Raw genomic sequence first — 25,060 nt, 5'->3', positions numbered from 1 at the left:
AAGAGACACAAGGTAGAAATCAGGTCCAAATTAGATTCAATGGCAGTCAGATTTTTAAAGAGAAAGTTACAAAGGTTTTTGTCAAGGCTAAAAGGTTGGAAATGTTGGAGGGCAACTAGAAGTCATCTCAAGTATTGCTGGGAAAAAAGAGAAATGCTGTCGAAGCTTTTTTGTCTTTCACTCATCAGGATAGAATTCGCAGAATACCAATTATAAAAGGGAACAACAATCCATGCTGCATGAGAAGACTGTTGATTGGTTCATAAGTAGACTCTGATTGGTAGAGGCATTACCATGGAGAATGCACCAGGGACCAGTTAACTGCCAAGCTTTTGTTTAAATTCAAACCAGGCAGGCCAACTCAGATTGGTCAATGCATTACCATGGGGAATGAACCATGTTCCCCATGCTTTTAATTCAAAAAGGTGCAATGCACAGACATGCTCCTTCTGTCTGCAAAGAACAGGGCCGTGTGTAGAAAAACGTAGCTTCTAGTGTGCATCAGCGAGCCATGCTATGAGCCTGACTGATAATCTTAAGTTAGTTGTCAGTGTAATTTTTAAACAATCCTGATGAGTGCTGACCAATCGTGGAATCGCATCGAATGTTGGACATTATGTTTTGAGTTTTGCAAGCACAGGCTGGTTGGATACAGTCAGTACTTTACCTGCTGCAAATAACCAAAGGGATGTGACATTTGATATGATCCGCCAGTCATTAGGACGTATGGCCTACATTCCGGGCATCACATCAACTCTGAAATTCATATACTACATTCTGTCTATCACACAATTGAGCAATGTCTTTTTGCTTGAAGGCAGCATCGTTAGAGGAAAATGCCATTCATGTTGTTACTACGTAGGAGCAGCATGAAACGGCTGGCTTTACCTATTGGTCAAATTTTTGAGACATCTTACCCTTCCAAGGTAATCTGAGGTAGAATGGGCACTTTTCAGGACCGGAAGTAGCAGCCTTAGGCCCATGAGTTTCCTCAACATACAGCGGGCAATGATATGATCAAAGTAGCTATTATCCCGCAGGATGGCTTCAATGCGTCCTATTTCAACATCAAGCTTGCATGGTGAGCAAATGGCTCAGGTCCTATTTACAAGGCTGCCGATAAGGCCAATCTTATAGCACATGGAACTGTAAGAATCCCAACGCGTATATTGACCAGTGAAGGTATGCTTGCAGCACTCGGTAGCAGCGAACCCACTGGCAGATTTTTCAACTGAAAGGTCGAGTAAAGGGAGCTCATTTGACTGCTCCATTTCAAAGGTGAATTTGAGCACAGGATGGAGCCCGTTAAGGTGTGTAAGGAAATTCTTACACGTAGCTGTGGATTCAAATATAGCAAACGTGTCATCTATCCTTTGTTTTATTCATTTACGGGATGTGGGCATCGCTGGCTAGGCCAGCATTTATTGTCCATCCCTAATTGCCTTTGAAGGTGGTGGTGAGCTATCTTCTTAAACTGCTGCAGTCCACGTGGTGTAGATACACCCACAGTGCTGTTAGGGAGTTCCAGGATTTTGACCCAGCGACAGTGAAGGAACTGTGATAGATTTCCAAGTCAGGATGGTGAGTGGCTTGGAGGGGAACTTCCAGGTGGTGGTGTTCCCATGTATCTGCTGCCTTATCCTTCTAGATGGTAGCAAAAATATGCAAGAGGTAGGAGGTTAGGTATATTCCATCAAAGACATGTTTCTGTGGAAACTGACATGAATGTTTGCAAGATCTGGGCCTAGAGGGGAATCCCATGGCTACACCATTTATTTGGGAATGCAAGGGGTTGTTAAAACTGAACTCATGAACTCAGCAACTTGTGCAATTGAGTTCAATGAACGCAGATTCAGACAATGGCAGCATGTCTCGGTTGCCATGATATAGTAACGTGGTGCAGATGTCTATAGCCTCCTTGAAAAATACATTGGTGAATAGGCTAGCAAGGTCGAATGAGGACATGCACAGGGCATCACTATCAATATGCAAGTCCTGTATGGTCTTTGCAAAGATGAAGTAATCCTTCACCACATGTGTAGAAAACTTGCTCAGAACTGATTGCAGCAACTCACCCAACCAGTTAGCCAACTCATGTTGCGCAGAATCAGTCATAGATAAGTTAGGACGTAAAAGGACATCGCTTATGCGCCTTGGGCAGCCTATACATAGAGACACAGTGAGCCTTGAGGATGAATACTGTCATATATACCGCCTGGCAGTTCATGACTCTTGCACTCGCCCAACAAGCGTTTTGGTAACTTGCTTTTGAGCAGGGCTGTCCAGTCACGTTTAGTGGTAGGTCCAATGGATGCAAATTTGGACTCATCATTAAGAATAAGGGGAATTTTGTTGATATAGTCTCCATGGTATTACCTCTATCAGAGTCCACTTGCTAACCAATCAGCACTTTTTAATTCATTCACAGGATGTGGGGTTCGCTGGCTGGACCAGCATTTATTGCCCATTCACAGTTACCCTTGAGAAGGTGGTGGCAAGCTGCCTTCTTGAACTGCTGCAGTCCATGTGGTATAAGTGCACACACACTGCTGTTAGGAAGAGAGTTCCAGGATTTCGACCCAGCAACCATGAAGGAATGGCAATATATTTCCAAGTCAGGATAGTGAGTGACTTGGTGGGAAACCTCCAGGTGGTGATGTTCCAATGTGTCTGCTGCCCTTGTCCTTCTAGGTGGTGGTGGTCGTGGGTTTGGAAGGTGCTGTCAAAGGAGCCTTGGTGAATTCCTGCAATGCATCTTGCAGATGGTACACACTGCTGTTACTGTGCGTCGGTGGTGGAGGGAGTGAATGTGGCGTCAAATCAAGCGGGCTGCTTTGTCTTGGATGGTGCCAAGCTTCTTGTGTTGTGGGAGCTGCACTCATCCAGGCAAGTAGGGAGCATTCCATCACACTCCTGACTTGTGCCTTGTAGACAGTGGACAGGCTTTGGGGAGTCAGGAGGCGAGTTACTTGTTGCACAATTCCTAACCTCTAACCTGGTTTTGTAGCCAGAGTGTTTGCATGGCTATCCCAGTTCAATTTCTAGTCAATGGTAACCCCCAGAGTGTTGATGGTGGGGGATTCAGTGATGGTAATGCCATTGAACATCAAGAGGCGATGATTGAATTCTCTCTTGTTAGAGCTGGTCATTGCCTGGCATTTGTGTGGCATGAATGTTACTTGCCACTTGTCAGCCCAAGCCTGGATATTGGGCATGGATTGTTTCAGTATCTGAGTTGTCGCAAAAGTGCTGAACATTGCGCAGAGAACATCCCTACTTCTAACCTTATGATGGAAGGAAGGTCATTGGTGAAGCAGCTGAAGATGGTTGGGCCAAGGACACTACTCTGAGGAACTCCTACAGTGATGTCTTGGAGCTGAGTTAACCGACCTACAACAACCACAACCATCTTCCTTTGTGCTAGGTATGACTCCAACCAGCAGAGGATTTTCCCCGATTCCCATTTGTTAGGGTTCCTTGATGCCAAACTCAGTCAAATGCTGATGTCAAGGGCAGTCACTCTCACCTCGGGAATTCAGCTCTTTTGTCCATGTTTGAACCAAGGCTGTAATGAGGTCAGGAGCTGAGTGGCCTTGGCGGAACCCAAACTGGGCATCAGTGAGCAGGTTATTTCTAAGCAAATGCCACTTGATAGCACTGTTGATGACTCCTTCTATTATTTTACTGATGATCACGAGTACACTGATGGGGCAGTAATTGGCTGGGTTGGATTTGTCATGTTTTTTGTGTACAGGACATACCTGGGCAATTTTCCACATAGCCGTGTAGATGCCAGTGTTGTAGCTGTACTGTAACAGTTGGCTAGGGGCGCGGCATGTTCTGGAGTACAAGCCTTCAGTACTATTGCCAGAATGTTGTCAGGGCCCATGGCGTATGCAGTATCCAGTGCCTTCAGCTGTTTCTTGATATCATGTGGAATGAACCGAATTGGCTGAAGACTGGCATCTGTGTTGCTGGGGACCTCCAGAGGAGGCCAAGATTGATCATCCACTTGGCACTTCTGGCTGAAGATTGTAGCAAATGCTTCAGCCTTATTTTTTGCATTGATGTGCTGGGCTCCTCAATCATTGAGGATGGGGATATTTGTGGAGCTTTCTCTTCCAGTGAGTTAATTGCCCACCACCATTCACGACTGGATGTTGAAGGACTGCAGAGCTTGGGTCTGATCCATTGTTTGTGGAATCGCTCAGCCCTGTCTATCACTTGCTGCTAATGCGTTTTAGCACACAAGTAGTCCTGTGTTATAGCTTCACCAGGTTGACACCTCATTTTTAGGTATGCCTGGTGTTGCTCCTGGCATGTCCTCCACTTCATTGAACCACAGTTGATCCCCTGACTTGATGGTAATGCTACAGTGGGGGATATGCTGGGCCATGAGGTTACAGATTGCGTTCAAGTACAATTCTGCTGCTGCTGATGGCCCACAACGTTTCATGGATGCCCAGTCTCGAGTTGCTAGATCTGTTTGAAAATTATCCCATTTAGCACAGTCGTAGTGCCACGCAACACAATGGAGGGTATCCTCAATGTGAAGGCAGGACTTCATCTCCATAGGGTCACGGCGGTGGTCACTCCTACCTTTACTGTCATGGACAGATGCATCTGCAGCAGGCAGGTTGGTGAGGATAAACTCAAGTATGTTTTTCCCTCTTGTTGGTTCCACAAGTCGCAGACCCAGTCTAGCAGCTATGTCATTTAGGACTTAGCCAGCTCAGTCAGTAGTGGTGCTACTGAGCCACTCTGTGATAGACATTGAAGTCCCCCATCCAGAGTACATTCTGAGCCCTTGCCACCCTCAGTGCTTCCTCCAAGTGGTGTTCAACATGGAGGAGCACTGATTCATCAGCTGAGGGAGGGTGGTACATGGTAATCAGCAAGGGCTTTCCTTGCCCATGTCTGAACTGATGCCATGAGACTTCATGCAGTGCGGAGTTGATGTCGAGGACTCCCAGAGCAACTCCCTTCTGAATGTATACCCCTGTGCCACCACCTCTGCTGGGCCTGTCCTGCCGGTGGGACAGGACATACCCAGGGATGGTGATGGCGTCTGGGACATTATCTGTAAAGTATGATTCCATGAGGATGACTATGACAGGCTGTTGCTTTACTAGTCTGTGAGACAGCTCTCCCAATTTCAGCACTAGCCCCCAGGTGTTAGTAAGGAGGACTTCGCAGGGTCTACAGGGCTGAGATTGCCATTTCCGGTGCCTAGGTCGATGCTGGGTCGTCCAACCAGCTTCATTTCATTTTTGTGACTATGTAGTGGTTTGTTACAACTGAATGGCTTGCTAGGCCATATCAGAGGGAATTTGAGAGTCAACTACATTGCTGTGGGTCTGGAGTCACGTGTAGGCCAGACCAGGTAAAGACGACAGTTTTCCTTTCCTAAAGGACATTAGTGAACCAGATAGGTTTTTATAATAATCAGAAAACAATTAGACTTTTAATTCCAAAATTTTATTGAATTCAAATTCTAACCTCTGCCATGGCAGGATTCAAACCCAGGTCCCCAGAGTATTACCCTGTGTCTCTGGATTACTAGTCCAGCGACAATACCACTACACCATCTTCTGCTTCATGTGGTATAAGTTGTTGTTCCCTTTATAATTGATATTCATGCATTCACCAGGACAGAATTCGTAAAATGAGAAGCTTTTTCAGCAATACTCAAGTTCTGTACTACCAAATGACTAGAAGTCATCTTGTTTAAGTTGGACAATCCATTGACATTGAGAAGCAATGCACATCATTTTACGTTACATGACGATAAATTGTATTGTCTAAACTGAGTGAATCCATTCATGACTGCTGATAAGCACGTTCAACATCCGTGAAATAAGGCAACTCCAATTCATATCTGGCCTCGTTTTAATCAAGAGTTTTTCCAGTCTAACATCGAGCAACCTCAAGACACATGTGAAAGACATGAACCTCCAGCTTAGGTCACAAGAAAGGATGACTGATACGCTCTGGACTATGTTATCATACAAAGAGATGCAAAGCAGTGTAAGTCTATTCCCATAAAAGCAAAGTGCTCAGGCTGCTTACAAGAGTGATTCATGCCACTGAACTGGAGATAACATAAAAGACAAGATTCTACACTTATAACAGAAAAATTAAAACAAAAAATCCACCCCCCCCTTCCATTATACTATACTGAAATCCTGGTGATACTGCTCAATTAATAGTTTCTGAATGCACCAACTAATAACCCACCTTTTTGTTTAAACTACTTTAATACTTCCAAATCTAAGAAATAAAATCTCTACTCTTCCCTCCCATAAATTGATCTCAAAATACTTTCCTTATGTCTCTCTCAACTTTACTTCTTCCAAAAGCAGCAGCACCTCCCATGTCTTTTGCCCCAGAGGCACTGCCACCTTGTAATTTCACGTGGGGGCCCATCATTTATGTGTGATCATTTACAATACATGTGCAATGAAATTTACTTCATTGAAGATGAGAAAGAAGAGGTAATTTTATGTTTTTAGGTACAACAGATACATAGACAGTGGTAATGTAACATCCCCTCCAACGTAACCTGTAATAATGTCATTTCTTGAAGTTGGTAGTGACTATCAGACAAGTCAACCCCATTCTCTACTTCCTCATCCCAAAACATTCCCTTAGGTGCTGCAGGAAAAGAAATTTACTTACGCTTCATCAATGTTTGGATGGAAGATTTTATTCATGAATCCTGTAAATAACCAAACAAAAAACAGTCATCTTCACAGAAATGGAAAATGCAGTAACATTTAGAAGAAATGGGAGTGTAAACAATTTCTGCACTTTTAGAACAGGGGGTGAGAAAAAAAAATCTCCAGCTAGTACATGCTTTAGACTTGCAGCACTCCCCTTCAAGTTGTTAACCACACAGTTGCAACACTCCAAGGAATGAACAAACACTCTACACAGTGGACAGAGTGAAGTTTTGTGCTGCTGTTGTAGCTATGGTGCTAATTTGACTTAAGACTAGCCTCAAGTCACTATTATACAGTGGGTGCTTTGCACAGAGTTACCGCGATTAATTCTGCCCATTATTTTTGTAATATTGCTCCTACCATCTCCCAACGACCTTTCACCATTTTAAGGTTTACGTACTGAAAGGCAAATCATCATAGGTCATATTTCTTTGTTGCTTGTGCAAAGATCCTCTGTCCCTAAAATCAGAAGGTGGTAAAGTATATACAGTGTACACTGCACAGATGAAGCTAGGAACCTAGTGATAATTTATACTATTGCTTTCAACTTGCCTCAATATTAAACCTAGCAGAGTGATGGACTTATGTTGTGTTAGAACATATTTGGAACCCAGTTAACGTTTAAACTGCAAATTGGAGGGTGCTTTAAGCAGAAGTTAGGTATGCTCCAACCTCTGATTGAATATGTAAGCAAGACAATGAAATGCTTACTTCAACCAAGAAGCACCTAAATATTCAAACATGACTACAGTCAGTTTCACAATCTTTCAAACAGGGTTTCTTGTCGTATTAGAGGGAAAGACAAAGACATCAGTACAGCAAATATCAGACTGCCATACTAAATAGTGGCTGCTGTGTTACTAGGGAAGCCCTGGCTTATTCTGCTTCAAACAATATCCTCTGAGCTGAACGATAAGGACAACCTGATTACCAAAGTTAATGCAATTTTCAACAGCATCACCATTTCTTATCCCTTCTTTCTTGGAGGGACTGGTTTATACTGGTGTGTGAATGGGCAATCTCTGACGGAGATAAGGAACTAGATCCCAGCACAAGTGCCAGCAAGTTATTTGCTGTAGGGGAAGCATTACAGCAGTGCCTGATCACTTCCTTAACTGACACTACGAGAAGCTCCCTTTCCAGCAGGAGAGAAGTGAGCAGAGATAGATGCAGAAACCCAAATTGGAGAAACTATAACATCCCAAATGATGCCCGGGCCAAGGTCAGTTCACAAAACACAACTGGAAAACAAATGTAAAAGCTTCCCAATTACATGGCTCATTTCTACAATCATATGTGTAAAACTTGCATTTATATAGTGCTTTATCATATGACCTAAACATTCCAAATTCCTTCAGTGTTTTAGGTAGGCAAGCTTGAGAGCCATTGCATGCCCAATAAAATCCCACAAACAGCATGAGATGAATTGTCAGTTTTCAGTTTTGATGGTGTTGGTTGAGGGAGGCATGTTAGCCAGGTCCCTGGGATAACTGTTGCTCTCATTCAGATGTGGTATTGGGATTTTTAATATGCATCTAAACAAGCACGCAGGAGTTCATTTTCATTTTTTGTCCGAAGGGCAGCATTCATCGAAACTGTACTGGAGTCTCAGCCTAGTTTATGCGAGCAGGCTTGAAGTCACAACTTTCAAATGAGGCAAGGGTGCCATCAACAGAAGCAAGCTGAAATTAGACGGAGCTGGTATTAATGAACATCAGGCAGTGCACACAACCACAGCGGAGCAAAGCAAATTTTGAAAGGAAAACTTTATACTCTTCATAGTAGCAGGTTTGTGAAGGAGTTAAAGCTCAGTGAAATACTCCCAATCCATTTCATATTCATCATTACTGCATTGGCAAGACAATTATTACATTCCTTCTCTCATAGGCAGGTCTGCACTTTTTTGCTATTTCCCAGGACAAACTATTAAGACTGCCCAATAAAAATGAATGAGTATGTGCTCCATTCATCATAGCAACCCTTGATAGCTTTAAGAACATAAAAAAATAGCAGGAATCAACCATTTAGTGATTTGAATCTACTAATAATATCATGGACGATCAACCTCAACTCCACTTTTTCAACTTACCTCCATATCCCCCGATTCTCTTAATGCATAAAAAATGCAAAAATCTCAGTCTTGAATATACTCAACTTAGTATCCATAGCCCCCTGCAGTAAACAATTCTAAAGATTCACTCAATCCTAAACAGTCAACCATTCATCCTGAGGCTATGATCTCTAGTTCCAGACTCTATTGCCAGGGAAACAACCTCTCAGAATATACCCCTCCAAATTCTCTAGTAACTTCATACATTGTACAAAATCATCTCCCATTCTGAACTCTAAAGAATTCTGCTCTCAGACAAAAAAAGATTCTTCCTTGGGCAAGACCACCAAAACTGTACACAATACTTCAGGTGTGGTCTCACCAAACCCTATGCAATTGTAGCAATCCTACTCTCTCACTTCAACCCCCTTTTGATAAAGGCTAACATACTATTTGCCTTCCAAATTGCTTACTGTAGCTGTATGTTAATCCTCTGATTTGTGCATAGATGCAAAATCCCTCTGAATACTGACACTTACGAATCTTTTAAAAAACTTGAGATAGTGTTTTTCTATTCTTCTGACCAGGATGGATAATTTCTGCTGATTCAAGGGGCTTTTAATTTCACTCCAGAAACCTAACACTGCTATCACCAAGATGACAATTGCGTGTAATTGTAGGTACAAGTTATTTTTCTGATGAGTTTAGTTCAATGTGACTGCCCAGTAGTGAAATTATAGATTATGCCCCTGCAAAATCAAGTTTTAATAGCCATTTGGGTGGTTACAGGTCTATTACTGATAAGGTGATTAAGAGCATCACACTGGCAGCATATCACACACATCACTGAAGCTTATTTTGCTTATAGCAAATTTGTAACCAACCCCTAAATAATCCTAGTGTCGAGATCAACAGTTGACTAAGGACAAAATTTATTCTTATTTCTAGTTATTAATGCACTAACCAAATGTCATTAACAGCATACTTTTATAACACAAATAACATTCTATTTTGTGCACGTGCTATGTTAGAAACTATTACATATTGGATAACAAAGTTGGCAGTGAGCTACAAGCCCACGACTCAAATTAAGCAGCTCACATGCCAAATCACAAACTTGAAGACTAAGCAGTATCTAGGCATTAGCAGAACCTGAATTACAGCCTTGAACACTGCCAGCTGTTCCCTATTCTGTAAAATACATGTGGAATAATAAGTTTACTGTTAGGCAGGTGGGCCTGCAGTGATTCTGTACTTAGGTAACATGAGGATACTAAAGCTGAGAGTGATGAGAGAGACAAAGATACGGTATATGACAACACACAACAGCTTCCACTGTAGCCAGCTTCTCTGGCAGATTACCAGTAAAATACTCAGTGCTTCAAAGTGATATTTCAGCATGTTTTGAATAGTATATGAAAATTTCTTCTCTCCTTGATCCTTCTGGTCAGGACTGGTGGCCAGATGAATTACACACTCTCATTCTCCAAACTATGTGCCTTGATACTCGTCATTTCTCAATTTCTCTACATTCATCCAAGGAGTACAACAGAGCATCTAAAGACAGCTGTCGCAAAAGATTGGTTAGTAAGTGCATCAAGTAGGTGGAACCAAAGATAACAGGAAAAGTCCCTTTGATCCCTGGTCTGCAAAGGTTAGCTATCTCAGCCAAAACATCAGTTGGAATACCAAAGTTAATTGCACTTGAATATAGGTTTGGTGTGTGTGTGTGTGTGTGTGTGTGTGTGTGTGTGTGTGTGTGTGTGTGTGTGTGTGTGTGGGGGGGGGGGGGGGGGGGGGGGCGTTTAAAAAGGAGAGGAGGAAAAAAAAATCAGCCACAATTTCAGAGTAACATCCAACACCGCCTATTGGGAGCATGTGCATATTTACGGTGAGAGTATAATTAAGGTTTGTATAAGGCTCCTTCCCCAGTCATGGCTATAGAGAAATATCTTCAAGGCAGGGCAGAGGACTGGTGAGGGGAATGAAAGAACTCATCATGCATAGAGCAAACTGCAGACAAGTCTTGTTTTCAATCATTACCCACACAGGGGCACTTTACAGAAGGGATCGGGGATAAAAGAAAACAGGAATGGAAACAATGGCTAATTTTTCCAATGCTAACTACAGTTTCCCACCATCTTGGTTCTGTTAATTCAGGACACTAATTTTGAAAACTAGGTGAATAACTGATCAATGCCTCCACTCTTGTGCCTTACATTTTGCATTCAGCAGATTTGTCAAAGTAAGCAAATTGCAAGCCAAGACATTGGGTGAAACCAAGATTCAACTGTTTTAAAAACAATGCACTTAAAGAATTCGTTGCAGTCACTAGACATTGTATAATTATTAGAAAAACACCTATCTGCATGTCAAAACACTTCAGTGTGCTAAGTTTTTTTTAATGATATGCTTAGTTCAACATCTGGAATTGCTGTTAATGCTACTTCACCTTTAGTGCAGCTCAGCTCAAAATGTACTCTCCAGGCAAATCAATTTTGGAAGCCCAAAATCTAATTGGATCTACCACTGGATGCTTTTCGAAGAAGATATTTTACTGAGACTGAACACATGGCCATTGCAGTTCATTAGAATCCTGCGCACAACTCTGCAGATTAGCCCTTTGGACATCAGAGAACTATCCTACTGGTGCTTTCACTGTGCTCTGCATCCATCAGCATCTGACGAATGCTTCATTAGATGAGCCAGTAGACAGCAGTAAACCAGATTTGCACTGCATCACTCTAGTGGAGGAGATACTATGATGTGTGTGTTCAGGCTAAGTGTAAACACCAGTAATAAGCACTGCTGTTCAACATTCAAGGACAGACTCCCCAAAAAGCCCCGTTTAGAAAGGGTGCCAACCCAGAAATCAAAATGGGTACAGGAGGATGCAATGCCAATAATAGGATCAGGCTTCAAGTTTGGCTTTTTTTAAAAAAAGGAAAAGTTGCCTGGAAGGATGACACAAAGCACTTTCTGTTGAAAATATTTCTCCAGTTCTCTCCTGAGAGCACACAATGAAGGTTATGAAGATTGGTATAGAAAAATCTTCGAATGTTGTGCCTCAGACCAATATTTTGATCCTCCAAGTCAGTCCACTCATGCTGGTTATGGCAGTGGACTGTGCAAATCAGACTGCTCTATGCAATGGATGTCAGCACGTGGGACTAGGTGGGGCCTGACCAGATAGCATCTGGCCCAAGAGAAGAGTTATCGGCTGAGTACTGATGAAGCTGAAGCAGTTTCACAAAATCAACTGCTCCAAATTGTGTCTCAGGCCAGACAAGAAATGTGGCTTCCATTAAAATTAATGTTTTAATATGCACGCAAAACATCAATATTAACGATGGTAACTGGAGTGACTGGAGGGAAGCAGAGCATGAACAGTGTATACCAAGGTTCAAACCTCAGGATATTTACAACAAGATTGGTTATGTGGCCCCAAGTACAGTTTTACATTAGTAATCTGCATAGAAAGTTCTCCCGATTCACCTTCCCATTTTTTCTTACATATCCCAACAGATCTTGATTAAGTGAGAGTGGGAGATGAGACTATTAGGGGAAAAAAATTATATTTCAGAAATTTTCAGAGAACTCATTCAAGAACTGGATTTTGATACTGGACAGGTGGCAGCCACACTGTTAAGTTCAGAACTATTTCAAAAAGAGGGATCCTTTGCAGATCGGTTTTATTTGTCCAGTAGCAAATGTTCCTCAGGTTGGGGTTGAGTATATCGACCTTTGACTCCAGCTCTCCCTGGTGCCTGAAACTGAATGTGTTCCTTTCCCCAAAAGCTTAAAACTCACCTTCAACAGCACAAAAAGCCAAGTGGATGCAGACATGGCAGACAACTGGTGTAGCCAGTCAGACAGATCTGATTGGACCACATTAAATACTATCTGGGTCCTGCTCTCATCTGCCAAGTGTTCACTGTTCCAGGATCATTCAGGAATGCAAAGGTAACAAAGATAAACTGTTCCCTCCTTGTCCTCCTCAGCCAATTTGCCAACTTTGATATGACTGACTACATTATCCTTCTTCAACGCTTTCCATCCTAGTCTAGAAAGGTGGGACTGGACTTACCTGGTTCCATTCTCATCTATCCAGTCACAGCCAAAGAATTCCCTGCAGTGGCTTCTCTTCCCACTCCATTATCTCTGATGTCCCCCAAGGAACTCTCCCAGTTGTCATCTACATGCTATCCCTTGGCAACATCATCCAAAAACAGTCAGTTGCCACACGTACACCAATAACATCCAACTTTATCTCAATAGCAATTCTCTCGCTCTCGACCTCAAGTTGTGAGGCTGCTTGCCCAATATCCAGTATTTCCTCCAATAATGGGGGGGGGGGGGGAGCTATTTTCCCGCAGTCCCCATCATAAAATTTGTTCCATAGCCACCTACTTCATTCCTCTCCCTGGCAACTGTTCGTAACTTTGGTTTCGTATTTTACCCCAAGATGAGTCCACATTATACCCTCCACTAACTTGGAAGTCATCCAAAACTCTGCTGCCTTAACTCTCACCACGTCTCATTCACCTATCATCCAGGTACTCGCTGGCCTACATCAGCTCCCAGTTGAACACCTCAATTTTAAGCATTTTTATGCTTCTTTTAAAATCTTTCCATAGTCTTGGGCCTCCCTATCTCTAATCTCCTTCAACCCTAACTTCAGATATCTGTGGTCCTCCAAATTCTGGCCTCGAGCTTCCCTAATTTTAAAGCACAATACCCTTGGTGGCCAAGCCTTCAGCTGCCAAGGTCCTAAGTTCTGGAATTCCCTCTCCACCCCCTTTCCTATTTTAAGAAATTCATTAAAATCTACCTCTTCGACCAAGTTTTTGTTCATCTTTCCATAATATTTCCTCATGTAACTCTGTCAAATTCTGGTCGATAATACTTCTGTGAAGCACCTTGGAACATTTACTATATTAATGGCATTATATAAATACAAGCTGTTGGTGTTTAAAGTCAATGGGAAAATCTTTCAAAAGGAACCCGTTGAACTTGTCAACAGCCATAAAATACACAGTCCATGGGGCAGAAAAGTTGACTGCTGAGGAACGGGACTACTTTTGTTCACCCGAATTCAGTTATGGCCTGCGTTGTTTTCTATCCACCAGCTATCAACAGAAATCAGGAACACCAAGTTTTTTTTTTACTGCCAGGTTCTGTGAGCCAAGCTAGTATGTTCATTCTATAGTATGAGAGATCACTTAAATGTTGCTTTTAAATAATCGATTTGAATGTGCAATTTTTTTTTCCAAATTAGCCTACTCCATCTTTTCCATTCTCAAAATACCCTATTGCCAAACACACAGATGATAATTAATATTGGGGACATGGAATAAAGCGAACCTGTGGGTTACTTCCCATTTGGGAAAAAGCTACCATCTCCAGCTGTTACTTCACTCCAACAGGCCTGTTAAAGGTGGTCATTCCAGGTGAGGAATTAGACTCCATGAGAAGCGTGTGGCACCACCTCTCTAAACATTTTTGCTTTCTAAACAGGGGAGGTCATGTCGAGGTCAGCCTGCTCTGAGTAGATGGAGTTTAAGAATATAGACACATATTCCTCCGTCATTCTAATACAGAACGAGAAAGAACAGCTAATGTGGACAGCATGGATTTAAATTGTGTGCTTAGAAATTCTCTCTTTTTATCACAGTGACACTGATAACATTGATAGATGAAGAATTTCAGGTCCAAGACATTGCAGTCTAAGGACAGGCACATAGGCATCATTAAGTAAATGAGCTAGTTGGCAGGAATGATATAACAGAGCTAAAAGGGTTGTTCGGTTAAAACAAAGACTTTTAAAAATGGCATTAAGAAAAACAGAAGCATAAACAGAAATTTTCTGCAATATAAATAAGGAAATAAATTTATTTTACTCTAGAGATTGCAAGAGATAACACAAAGGCTTACACAGCAAAGGCCCCTGCCCCTCACCTCACCCTCCCATAACTGTCCAGCATTCTGTTCAATGACCCAACTGTTATAAAAGACGAATCCAGCAAGAACTAAATAATGAAGAAAATGATATAACGAGATACACAAAAAGTTTCACTAGGTCGGAACCAAGATAGTATGAACAGGCCCAGATAAGTTCTACATGCAAATTTTAGACAGGGCTAAAATGTACCGCCCTTAAGATGGATGTTTTGACATAGAAGTTAATTATCAGGTGTATTACTGTACTGTCTCTAGCTTTTTGAATCTGTTTAAAGGGTAAGGAAGGAATTAATAACATAGGGCACAGCTGCACCTTGTAAGACTTGTAAGGCTCAATCCATTGCACACAAAAACCCAGTCATAGCACAGCTTAACCTTTACCCCAAATGCTGCTGCCAACACTGCAGTTACAAATAGCAAATAGGATGTCAACCAATTATAATGGAATGAATTGCGCTGAACAGATTTGTGCAGTTTATATAATGTCTAGCTTTAAAATTCTGCTCGAAACATTGCTACTTCAAAGCAGATAAAAAAAAAGTGAACCTTAAGAGCCTTATACTCTGGAATAAGGGGCACTAGAAAGGGGCACTGAATTTGGATACCATTAAACCGTGCCCACTTTATTTTAAGGGTTGTGAGGTGATGATCGAATGACTAAATAACTTCGGAAGTAGAAACTGACAAAGTTCAGAGACTGTCTAATAAACCTTAGTTGCAATGTTCACCTCAGTTAAAAAAAACATGCACTCCATTACAAAAAGCAATACGGCTTGGGCAAAGCAAATAGCACACTAAAGAAACAAAGCTTCCATTAGGAAGAAGTGCAGGAGATTCAGTTGTACACAAATCCACCACAAACTGAATGGTGTGCACATCTCAATCATCTAAAACACCGTCTCCCTACAGAAACACAGCTAGTCACACTAAACAGTACAAATTACTGGAAACTCCTATGAAATATTTTATGAGCTTTAAAAACTTTCAGAATGCACGTACTCGCAACAAATGCTAAAACACTCTTCAAATTCATCACTCTATGAAATGCACAGTGCCATCCACCAAGCTAAGAATGGTATGTCACTAGGCTCAGGTGCCACTCCAGCTGAAATACTCTTAAGTGGCCCAACCATTAGACAACACTTCAGAATCTAACAGATCTGGGATGGGGTGATGCTTCCAGTTCAAGAATGAGTCTGTCACACATGGACAATGGTTAAACACCCTAATTGTATCTGCTGCTAGGATCATCCAGTGCCACCTGAGCAACATCTCTCCTGATGTTCAAAGCAGTTTTCGATCAAAGTTAAATATTGCAGGCTGTAGGACCAATTCAGGAAAAAGATAGTACAACAAAACTTGTTCATTATAACTCTCAAAACGACAAAGGCTTCCACCATTATGCAGGTGGGAATTGTGAACAATTCTGACAAGTTTAATTGGTGAGAATTGACAGTTACATGTTTGCATGTTGACTTGAAAGATTGCCAGACAAGGATTGCACATTCAGTTTAGGACAGTAGGAATTCTATGCAATTTATGCAGACCACAAGCAAAAGCTGAAATTAAAGTTAGCAATCTGGGGGCACTGTTAACCAAAAGTGTGTTGCTTCACAACCAAATGCTGAACTGTCCTTTCTCAGTTATGAAACAGCTATATAAACAGTTGGAGAAGGGAGTGGTGGCATTGTGGTAATGTCACTGGACTAGTGATCCAGAGGCCCAGACTAATGTTCTGGGTAAATGGGTCCAAATCCCACCATGGCAGCTGATGGAATTTAAAAATTCAATTAAATCTGGAATTGAAAGCTAGTCTCTTCCATTGATTGTCATAAAAATCTATCTGGTTCATTAATGCCCTTTAGGGAAGGAAATCTGTCTCATCTGACCTACATGTGACTCCAGATCCACAGCAATGCAGTTGACTCTTAACTGCTGTCAAGGCCAATTCAGGGTGGGCAACAAATGCTGGACTTGCCGGAGACACCCACATCACATAAACAAAAACAAAAATTAGTGTTTCCTCACAGGAGCATTCCTGAGAAAAGGAATGAATTTGAAGACCATCAGCAAACACTGTAGCTCTCAACTGAAGAAGGCAGACATCAAACTGAAGGAAAATTAGATTCTGTCCTAGGGACTGTCCTGGTGACCATTTACACCACCTTCACCCCACACTGAACTCAGTACAGCAATTTTCTGACCCAGAAAGCATCATTGGCAAAGGGATGCTTGCTCAACATTTTCCTTCTTTAAAACTTGACTTTTCATTGCCATTTCAAGAAACATACAAATGGATTCATTTCAGAATTATGACATACTTCATATTAAAAACACAAGGAATTAAGTAGTGCGGTAAGTTACAGGTTTCACTCCTGGTTTCTCTTCAAATTCAGTCTAGAAGACGGGATGCAAGTCTCCTCTGTCTGCTAGTTGCCAGCAACAGCAGTTTGCGCACATGCCCACCCCAATTTCAAGTCAACAAAGGCACACAACACATACTTGACCCTAGTTCAGCATTGTCTGGTTCAATTACAATACTCAGTCGATTGTGGGTTCAAATTCATGGCGAAGGTCGAGCACATAATCTAAGCTGAGATTTGTGCGCAGTACTGAGGGAATTCTGCATTGCCAGAAATGCTGGCCTTCAGATTAAACACCTGGTGGATATTAAAATATCCAACCTTTCTATCTGAACAGCAGAGACTCCTTCAGATCAACATTCCAAACACCACACACGGAATAAGTGTTCATTTATGCAGCTTTGCTGTGGACCAAATGGCTGTCATGTTGCCCTACAGAATAATGATGGGGCTTCAAAACAATGAACTGTACGCAAAGTATTTCAAGAAGTTTGAGAGATGTGTGATGAGACATTTTATAAATGCAAAGTTTCTGAAATTAAGATTACCAGCAAATCAGAGACACGAAATGATTGGTTCACATGCAAAACTGAAATGCTATACTGGGGGGACAAGGAAGAGATTATTGTATCTTGAAATGGAATGAGGCAAATATTGCAGATGCTGGAAATCTGAAATAAAAACAGAAAATGCTGGAATTCAGCAGGTCTGACAGCATCTGTGGAGAGAGGAACAGAGTTAACGTCGAGTCCCTATGACTCTCCTTCAGAGCCAAAAGATTCTGTCTTCATGGTAGAAGACTTACAAAACTTCCCAAAAATAATTGAAAATCAAGAGGCAACAGGGAATGATGAACTTAAAACAATCACCATCAGGGAACAGGTGCTAGGAAAACTATTAGACTTAATGGCCGACAAGTCCCCAGGACTGGATGGCCTGCATCTCCTAGGGCCTTAAAAGATGTAGCTGCACAGATAGTAGATGCATTGGTTATATTCTTCCAAAATTCTTAGATTCTGGTCAAAGAGTATTGGAAAATAGCTAATGTAACACCTTTATTCAAGAAAAGGAGGGAGGCAGAAAGTAGGACTCTATAGGCCAGTTAATCTGACATCTGTTACAGGGAACATGCTAGAATCCATTACTAGGGTGGTAAAATAACAATGTGATCTGGCAGAGCCAACATGGCTTTATGAAAGAGAAATAATGTTTAACTAATTTATTAGAGTTTTTTGATGAAGTTACGTTCAACGTGGCTAAAGGGGATCCGGCAGAGGTGGTGCACTTGGATTTCCAAAAGGAACTTGGTAAGGTGCCACATCAAAGGTACACAAGACAAGAGCACATAGGGGGTAACTTATTAGCATGGATAAAGGATTGGTTAGCTACCAGGAAGCAGAGGGTAGGGATAAATGGGTCTTTTTCGGATTGGCAAGCTATAATGGTGGAGTGCCACAGGGATCAGTGCTGGGTCCTCAACTATTTACAAACCATATCAATGACTTAGATGAAAGGATCAAATGTACGGTAGCTAAATTCACCAATAATACCAAGATAGCTAGGAAAGTAAGTTGTCAAGAGGTGTAGAGTGGGCAAAGGGATATAGACAGGATAAGCGTGTGGGTAAAAACTTGGCAGATGGAGTATAACTTGAGTAAATGTGAACTTGCTCACTTTGGCAGGAAGAATAAAAAAGCAATGTACTATTTAAATGGAGAAAGATCGCAAAACTCTGGTACAGTGGATCTGGATGTCCTGTTACATGAATCACAATGTTAGTATGCAGGCACAGCAAGTGATTAGGAAAGCAAATTGAACGTCGGCATTTATTACAAGAAGAATGGAATTTAAAAGTGGGGAAGTTTTACTGTAGATGTACAGGGCCTTGGTGAAACTACATCAGGAGTACTGTGTACAGTTTTGGTTTCCTTATTTGAAAAAAAGATACAATTGCTTTAGAAGCAGTTGAGAGAGGGTTCACTCGACTCATTCTTGGGATGAAGGGGTTTTCTAATGAAGAAAGGTTGAACAGGGTAGGCTTATACCCAATGGAGTTTAGAAGAATGAGAGGTGATCACAGTGAAACATAGGATCATGAGGGGATTAGATAGGCTGGATACCAGGAGGATATCCCTCATGGAGGAAAACTAGAACTTGGGGACATAGTTCAATATAAGAGGTCTCCCTCTTAAGACAGAAGTGAGGAGAAATTTTGAGTCATTAGAGTGTGGAATTCTCTTCCCTAGAAGGTAGTGGCAGTTGGGTCTTTAAACATATTCGAGGCTGAGTTAGATAGATTTTTGTTGGAGAAGGGAGTCGAGGGTTATGGGGTGCAGACAGGAAAGTGTAGTTTAGACCACAACCATGATTTTATTGAATGGTAGAGCAGGCTTGAATGACTAAATGGTCTACTCCTGCTCCTGAGTCCTATGTTTAAAAGCATGAAAGAGCAGCATTAAATTACCCAAGTGATTATACAAGCACAGAGAACAGTTTCTGCAGCATTACCACTGTTCTCCTTGCAGAACAGAAGGTTGAGGAGATTTAACAGACATACAAGGGGAGGCAGTGGCATAGTGGTGTTGTCACTAGGCTAGTGTTCCAGAGACCTAGGGTAATGCTCTGGTGACCCGGGCTCAAATCCCAACACAGCAGATGGTGAAATTTGAATTCAATAAAAAAAAAATCTGGAATTAAAAGTCTGATTATAACCACGAATTCATTGTCGACTGTCGTAAAAACCTGTCTGGTTCACGAATATCCTTCAGGGAAGGAAATCTGCCAGCCTTACCTGGTCTGGCCTACATGTAATTCCAGACCCACAGCAATGTGGTTGACTCTAAATGCCCTCTGAAGAAGGGAAATTAGGGATGCGTAATAAAGGCTGGCCTAGTCAGTGATGTCCATATCTCATGAACGAATAAAAAACAAATTCAAAATCATGAGTGAATCGTACAGCAAATAGAAGAGACATGCTCCCACTAGCAGAACGGTCGAGAACCAGAGGACACAGGTTTAAGGTGATTGGCGAAAGAACCAACGGCAAAATGAGGGAAAACATTATTGCGCGAATGGTTAAGATCTGGAATGCAGTACTCCAGAGGGTGTTGGAGCCAGGTTCAATCATGGTTTTCAGAAGGGAATGGGATAAGCACAAGAGGAAAATATTGCAGGGTTATGGAGAAAGGGCAGCAGGGCGGGGCTAGCTAAATTGTTCTTGCAGAAAGCCTACATGCACTCGACAGGCCAAATGTCTCCTTCTGCGCTGTAACATTTCTATGATTCTATCTCTAACTCTCTCTGACATTGACCATCCCAAAAATCCACAAAGATCTGTCCTTTGACAATATTATTTATGCTTATAACATGTCACCAACTTCCATAAGTACAGTGATATGATCAAGCTATTCCTCTTCACTACATCTCCCAACCTCTACCATCAAGGCTTCTTTTCTCCAACATGCAGTTTGTTGAACTGTAATTTTCCTCCATTTAAAACGCCTGGAAGACTGAAACCACTGTTTTTCATCACTGCCATAACTCTGTATTCATACCATTGTCTCTGCACCACCCCCCACCCCACCACCACACATCCTTAACCTCCCTTAGTACCAGACCACAATTACATGAATTTCATAATTTAAGTGAGAAAAATAGTGCAGTGCAAAGTTCAGCCCTGACAGCCCAAGGTAAAAAAAAAATCAAGTCCTGGTAGCCCAAATGGCTGAACAGAATTAAAAAAATTATTGCAGTTTAATTTCCTGTTTCCATGTCCTGCTATAAAATTGTAATTCTGGCTGGGGTACAGATATGCACTGACCTCACTCCTTTACCTCTTCCAAATGGCCTTTATGCTCACTGTTAAGAGTGAGCAACAACATTTTTTTTTTAACCATGGAGAATATCATACTCTAGCTTACACCCGCATGATTCTCAGCTGCACACCATCAGGTAGGAACACGATCATGAGCAAAGAAGCTGACCGATCTTCCTATCCCTTAACTAGGAGCACCCCAGGTTAAACGTAGTTCTCCCACAACAGACAAAAGTCAAATCTGGGATCTTCGTCTGGTTCAATTACACATTGATGTTTACCAAATGGGACAGAGATGTCAGACATTTAATTGAAGACTGGTTTAGACAAAATACAAATGGTTTCTCCTGAATTCAGTGCTCAACTGCATAAAAAAGTTCCTCTTTTAGAAAATGGCAAATTTCCTTTCAAAGGCAACGGAACTTCCTGCCACTGTTCTGTTCTCCAGAATTCTTTTCATGTTTAGGCTAGAGTGTTTCAAATTATTTTTAATTTGCAAATGGTGCATGAAGTTATGATTTCACTGACACCCTTTTCATTTTAAAAACTATCTTCTAAGGATAAACGCAATAATAGTCAGTTTATCGAGACATCTTTCATGTCTTCACTCTCGCATGATGACACGCGCCTGAGCACAATCTTGCTTTGACAGACAGCGCTGCAATAAGCAGGGAGAATAATAGAATCATACAGCACAAAAGGAGACCATTTAGCCCATCATTAATGAGGAGTTCTTTGAAAATTTACTTGAAACTTTAAAAGACAACTACTGTTGATGGATCACTACAGTTAGAAGGGACTTGAGGCAGGACATACAAGTTTTAAACCCAGCTACTAGCAATTGATAAAATGGCCAGATTAGGATTTATTGGAATAAATTTGCCGAGTCAATGCACATCTTCAAGGAAGTCTTCTCTCAAGTTATTTTTGAAATTCTTGAATTCCACTGTAATAGCTACAAGATCATAGTACTGTAGGTATATCTACACCAGGTGGACTGCAGTGGTTGAAGAAGACAACTCACCAACACCTTCTCAAGGCAATAAGGGAAGGGAAGCAAATGCTGGCCTTGCCATTGATGCTCACTTCCCATGAAAGAATAAGAAAAGGGACTTGGTACAAGTTTGGACATGGGCTGCAGAGTTTGGATGAGCTCAAGTTTATGTAGGTATGAAGATGGCAGGCCTGCCAGGAGACCTTTGGAATAATCAGGTCTGGAGGTAACTAAAGCATGGATGAGGTTTTGAACAGCAGATGAGGTGCAGCACAGCTAGAGTTTGGTGATACGGAGATAGTATTAATGGTTTTGGTGATGGAGCAAGAATGAAGAAAGGATTTACTTGGCTGTGTTACCTCTTCACAGTCTCAGCTGCCACACTCATTACCTGGGGTCAGCTCTTTCCAGATGAAGTCCTATGTGAAATCTTAATGCCTATAAATTATCTCTGTACTATTGGTGCCTTTTAAATAGTAGCACTGCCAGCAACCCATGTTCGAACTCTCAAACATAGGGAGTGTTTGAAGCAAATAGTATAGATGAACTTAAAGGTGAAGGTAGACAAACATTTGATAGAATAGGGAATAGATAGTTACGATGGGGTACTTAGATGAGAAAAGTGTGGAAGAGGCTCGATGTTGCACAAACACTGACATGAGCTAGTTGGGCAAATGACCTGTTTCTGTGACATATACATAGCCTATATATCTTATGGTCATTTTGTGCAATGGATCTTGATGCCTCTGGGAGGATCTGCACCTCCTGTCAGTAATGATACTACATAGATTTCAGATAATAGGCAAAGAACCAGAGGGTAGCAAGAATTTGTTAGCATGGTATGATCGTGAACGCACTGCTTGAAAGGTTCATGAAGGCAGATTCAATAGTAATTTTCAAAAGGGAATTGTATATATACTTAAAAAGGAACAATGTACAGGACTCTAGGGAAAGAGGTGATGAGCGGGACTAATTGGATAGCTCTTTCAAAGAGTAGGCACATGACGCACACATTGCTGTTTCTTTGTCACTGGGTCAAAATCCTGGAATTCTCTATCTAATGGCTCTGTGAGAGCCCCTTCACTGCACAGACAGCAGGACCAACTAGAAATAGGCAGTAAATACTGGCCTTGCTAGAGATGTCCACATCCCGGTGACTAATTATCTTTTAAATTGCATGTGCTTTTTGCTGTCTTAGATTAAATTTATTCATGTTTTTAAATTAGATGCAGGAGGAGGGGGCAGAATGCACTGATCCTTGTTTGTTTGAACTTTGGGAGCTCTGTATTCATTCCCAACCATGCCCCTCCCCCAACATATAAATTGTCCTCGTGATTTATTTTCTCCCCATAAATCCTATATTGGAATATTGTGGGGTATTGACTTTTTTCAAGTTGTTTTCTTTGAGGTTGAGCTCATGTCAGTGTTTGTGCAACATCGAGCCTCTTCCAAACTTTTCTCATCTAAGTACCCCCTCGTAACTATCTATTCCCTATTCTATCAAATGTTTGTCTACCTTCACCTTTAAGTTCATCTATACTATTTGCTTCAAACACTCCCTATGTTTGAGAGTTCGAACATGGGTTGCTGGCAGTGCTACTATTTAAAAGGCACCAATAGTACAGAGATAATTTATAGGCATTAAGATTTCACATAGGACTTCATCTGGAAAGAGCTGACCCCAGGTAATGAGTGTGGCAGCTGAGACTGTGAAGAGGTAACACAGCCAAGTAAATCCTTTCTTCATTCTTGCTCCATCACCAAAACCATTAATACTATCTCCGTATCACCAAACTCTAGCTGTGCTGCACCTCATCTGCTGTTCAAAACCTCATCCATGCTTTAGTTACCTCCAGACCTGATTATTCCAAAGGTCTCCTGGCAGGCCTGCCATCTTCATACCTACATAAACTTGAGCTCATCCAAACTCTGCAGCCCATGTCCAAACTTGTACCAAGTCCCTTTTCTTATTCTTTCATGGGAAGTGAGCATCAATGGCAAGGCCAGCATTTGCTTCCCTTCCCTTATTGCCTTGAGAAGGTGTTGGTGAGTTGTCTTCTTCAACCACTGCAGTCCACCTGGTGTAGATATACCTACAGTACTATGATGAAGAGTGTTCCTGGATTTTGACCCAGCAAAAGAGAAGGATAACTAAATAGTTCCAGGTCAAGATGGTGTGTGGCTTGGAGGGGAATTTGTAGATGGTGCTACTCATGTGTTTGTTGCCTTTGTCCTTCCAGCTGGACAAAGTCGCAAGTTTGAAAGATGCTGTCAAGGAAGTCTTGGTGAGTTGCTGCAGTGCATCTTATGCATGGTATACATTGCTGCCACTGTGCGGTGGTGGTGGAGGGAGTGAATGTTTAAGGTGATAGGTGGGGTGCCATTCAAGCTGGCTGCTTTGTCCTGGGTGCTGTTGAGTTTGTGTTGTTGAACCTGCACTCATTCAGGGAAATGGAAAGTATTCAATCACACACTTGCCTTGTGCCTTGTAGACTATGGACAGACTTGGGGGAGTCAGGAGGCAAGTTACTCACTGCAGAATTCCCAGCCTCTAACCTGCTACACAATTGATATGGTTAGTCCAGTTCAGTTACTAGTTAATGGTACCCCCCCAGGATGTTGATGGTGGGGGATTCAGCAAAGCTAGTGCTAGTGCTGTTGAGTGTCAAGGGGCAATGGTTGGGTTCTCTCTTGTTGGAGATGGTCACTGCCTGGTACTTGTGACATGAGTATTACTTGCCACTTATCACCCCAAGTTTGAATGTTCTCCAGGTCTTATTATGTGGTGACAGACTGCTTCAGTATCTGAGAAGTTGTAAATGGTACTGAATAGCAAACGCATCCTCCCCAATTTCTGACTTTATGACTTCACCAATACCACTGTGTTCACTGACCTACATCAAGTTGTTGCTGGACAAAGAATCAATTTGAAAATTTTCAACCTACAAACATACGAACAAGGAGCAGGAATAGAGCAGTCGACCCATCAAGCTTGCTCCACCATTCAATATGATCATGGACGATTTGATAATAGTCTCAGATCGGCATCCCGCCTACCCCCGATAACCTATCACCTCCTTGCTTACCAAGAATCTATCCACCTCTGCCTTAAAAATATTCAAAGATTCTGCTTCCACTGCCTTTTCAGGAAGAGTT

The 25,060-nt window shown here is 41.8% G+C and overlaps 1 protein-coding gene across 1 annotated transcript in view; it reads right to left on the bottom strand.

The window, feature by feature from the left end:
• ube2h (ubiquitin-conjugating enzyme E2H (UBC8 homolog, yeast)) overlaps positions 1 to 25,060 on the bottom strand; it is a 124,778-nt gene that overhangs the window by 15,568 nt on the left and 84,150 nt on the right. Inside the window, exon 4 of the mRNA XM_041202748.1 lies at positions 6,679 to 6,718. Coding sequence (XP_041058682.1) covers positions 6,679 to 6,718 — 40 coding nt within the window. The remainder of the gene's footprint in view (positions 1 to 6,678; positions 6,719 to 25,060) is intronic.

Source organism: Carcharodon carcharias, chromosome 13 (genome assembly GCF_017639515.1).
Source record: "Carcharodon carcharias isolate sCarCar2 chromosome 13, sCarCar2.pri, whole genome shotgun sequence".
Classification (NCBI taxonomy): Eukaryota; Metazoa; Chordata; class Chondrichthyes; order Lamniformes; family Lamnidae; genus Carcharodon; species Carcharodon carcharias.
This window is presented reverse-complemented; position numbering and strand designations above follow the sequence as displayed.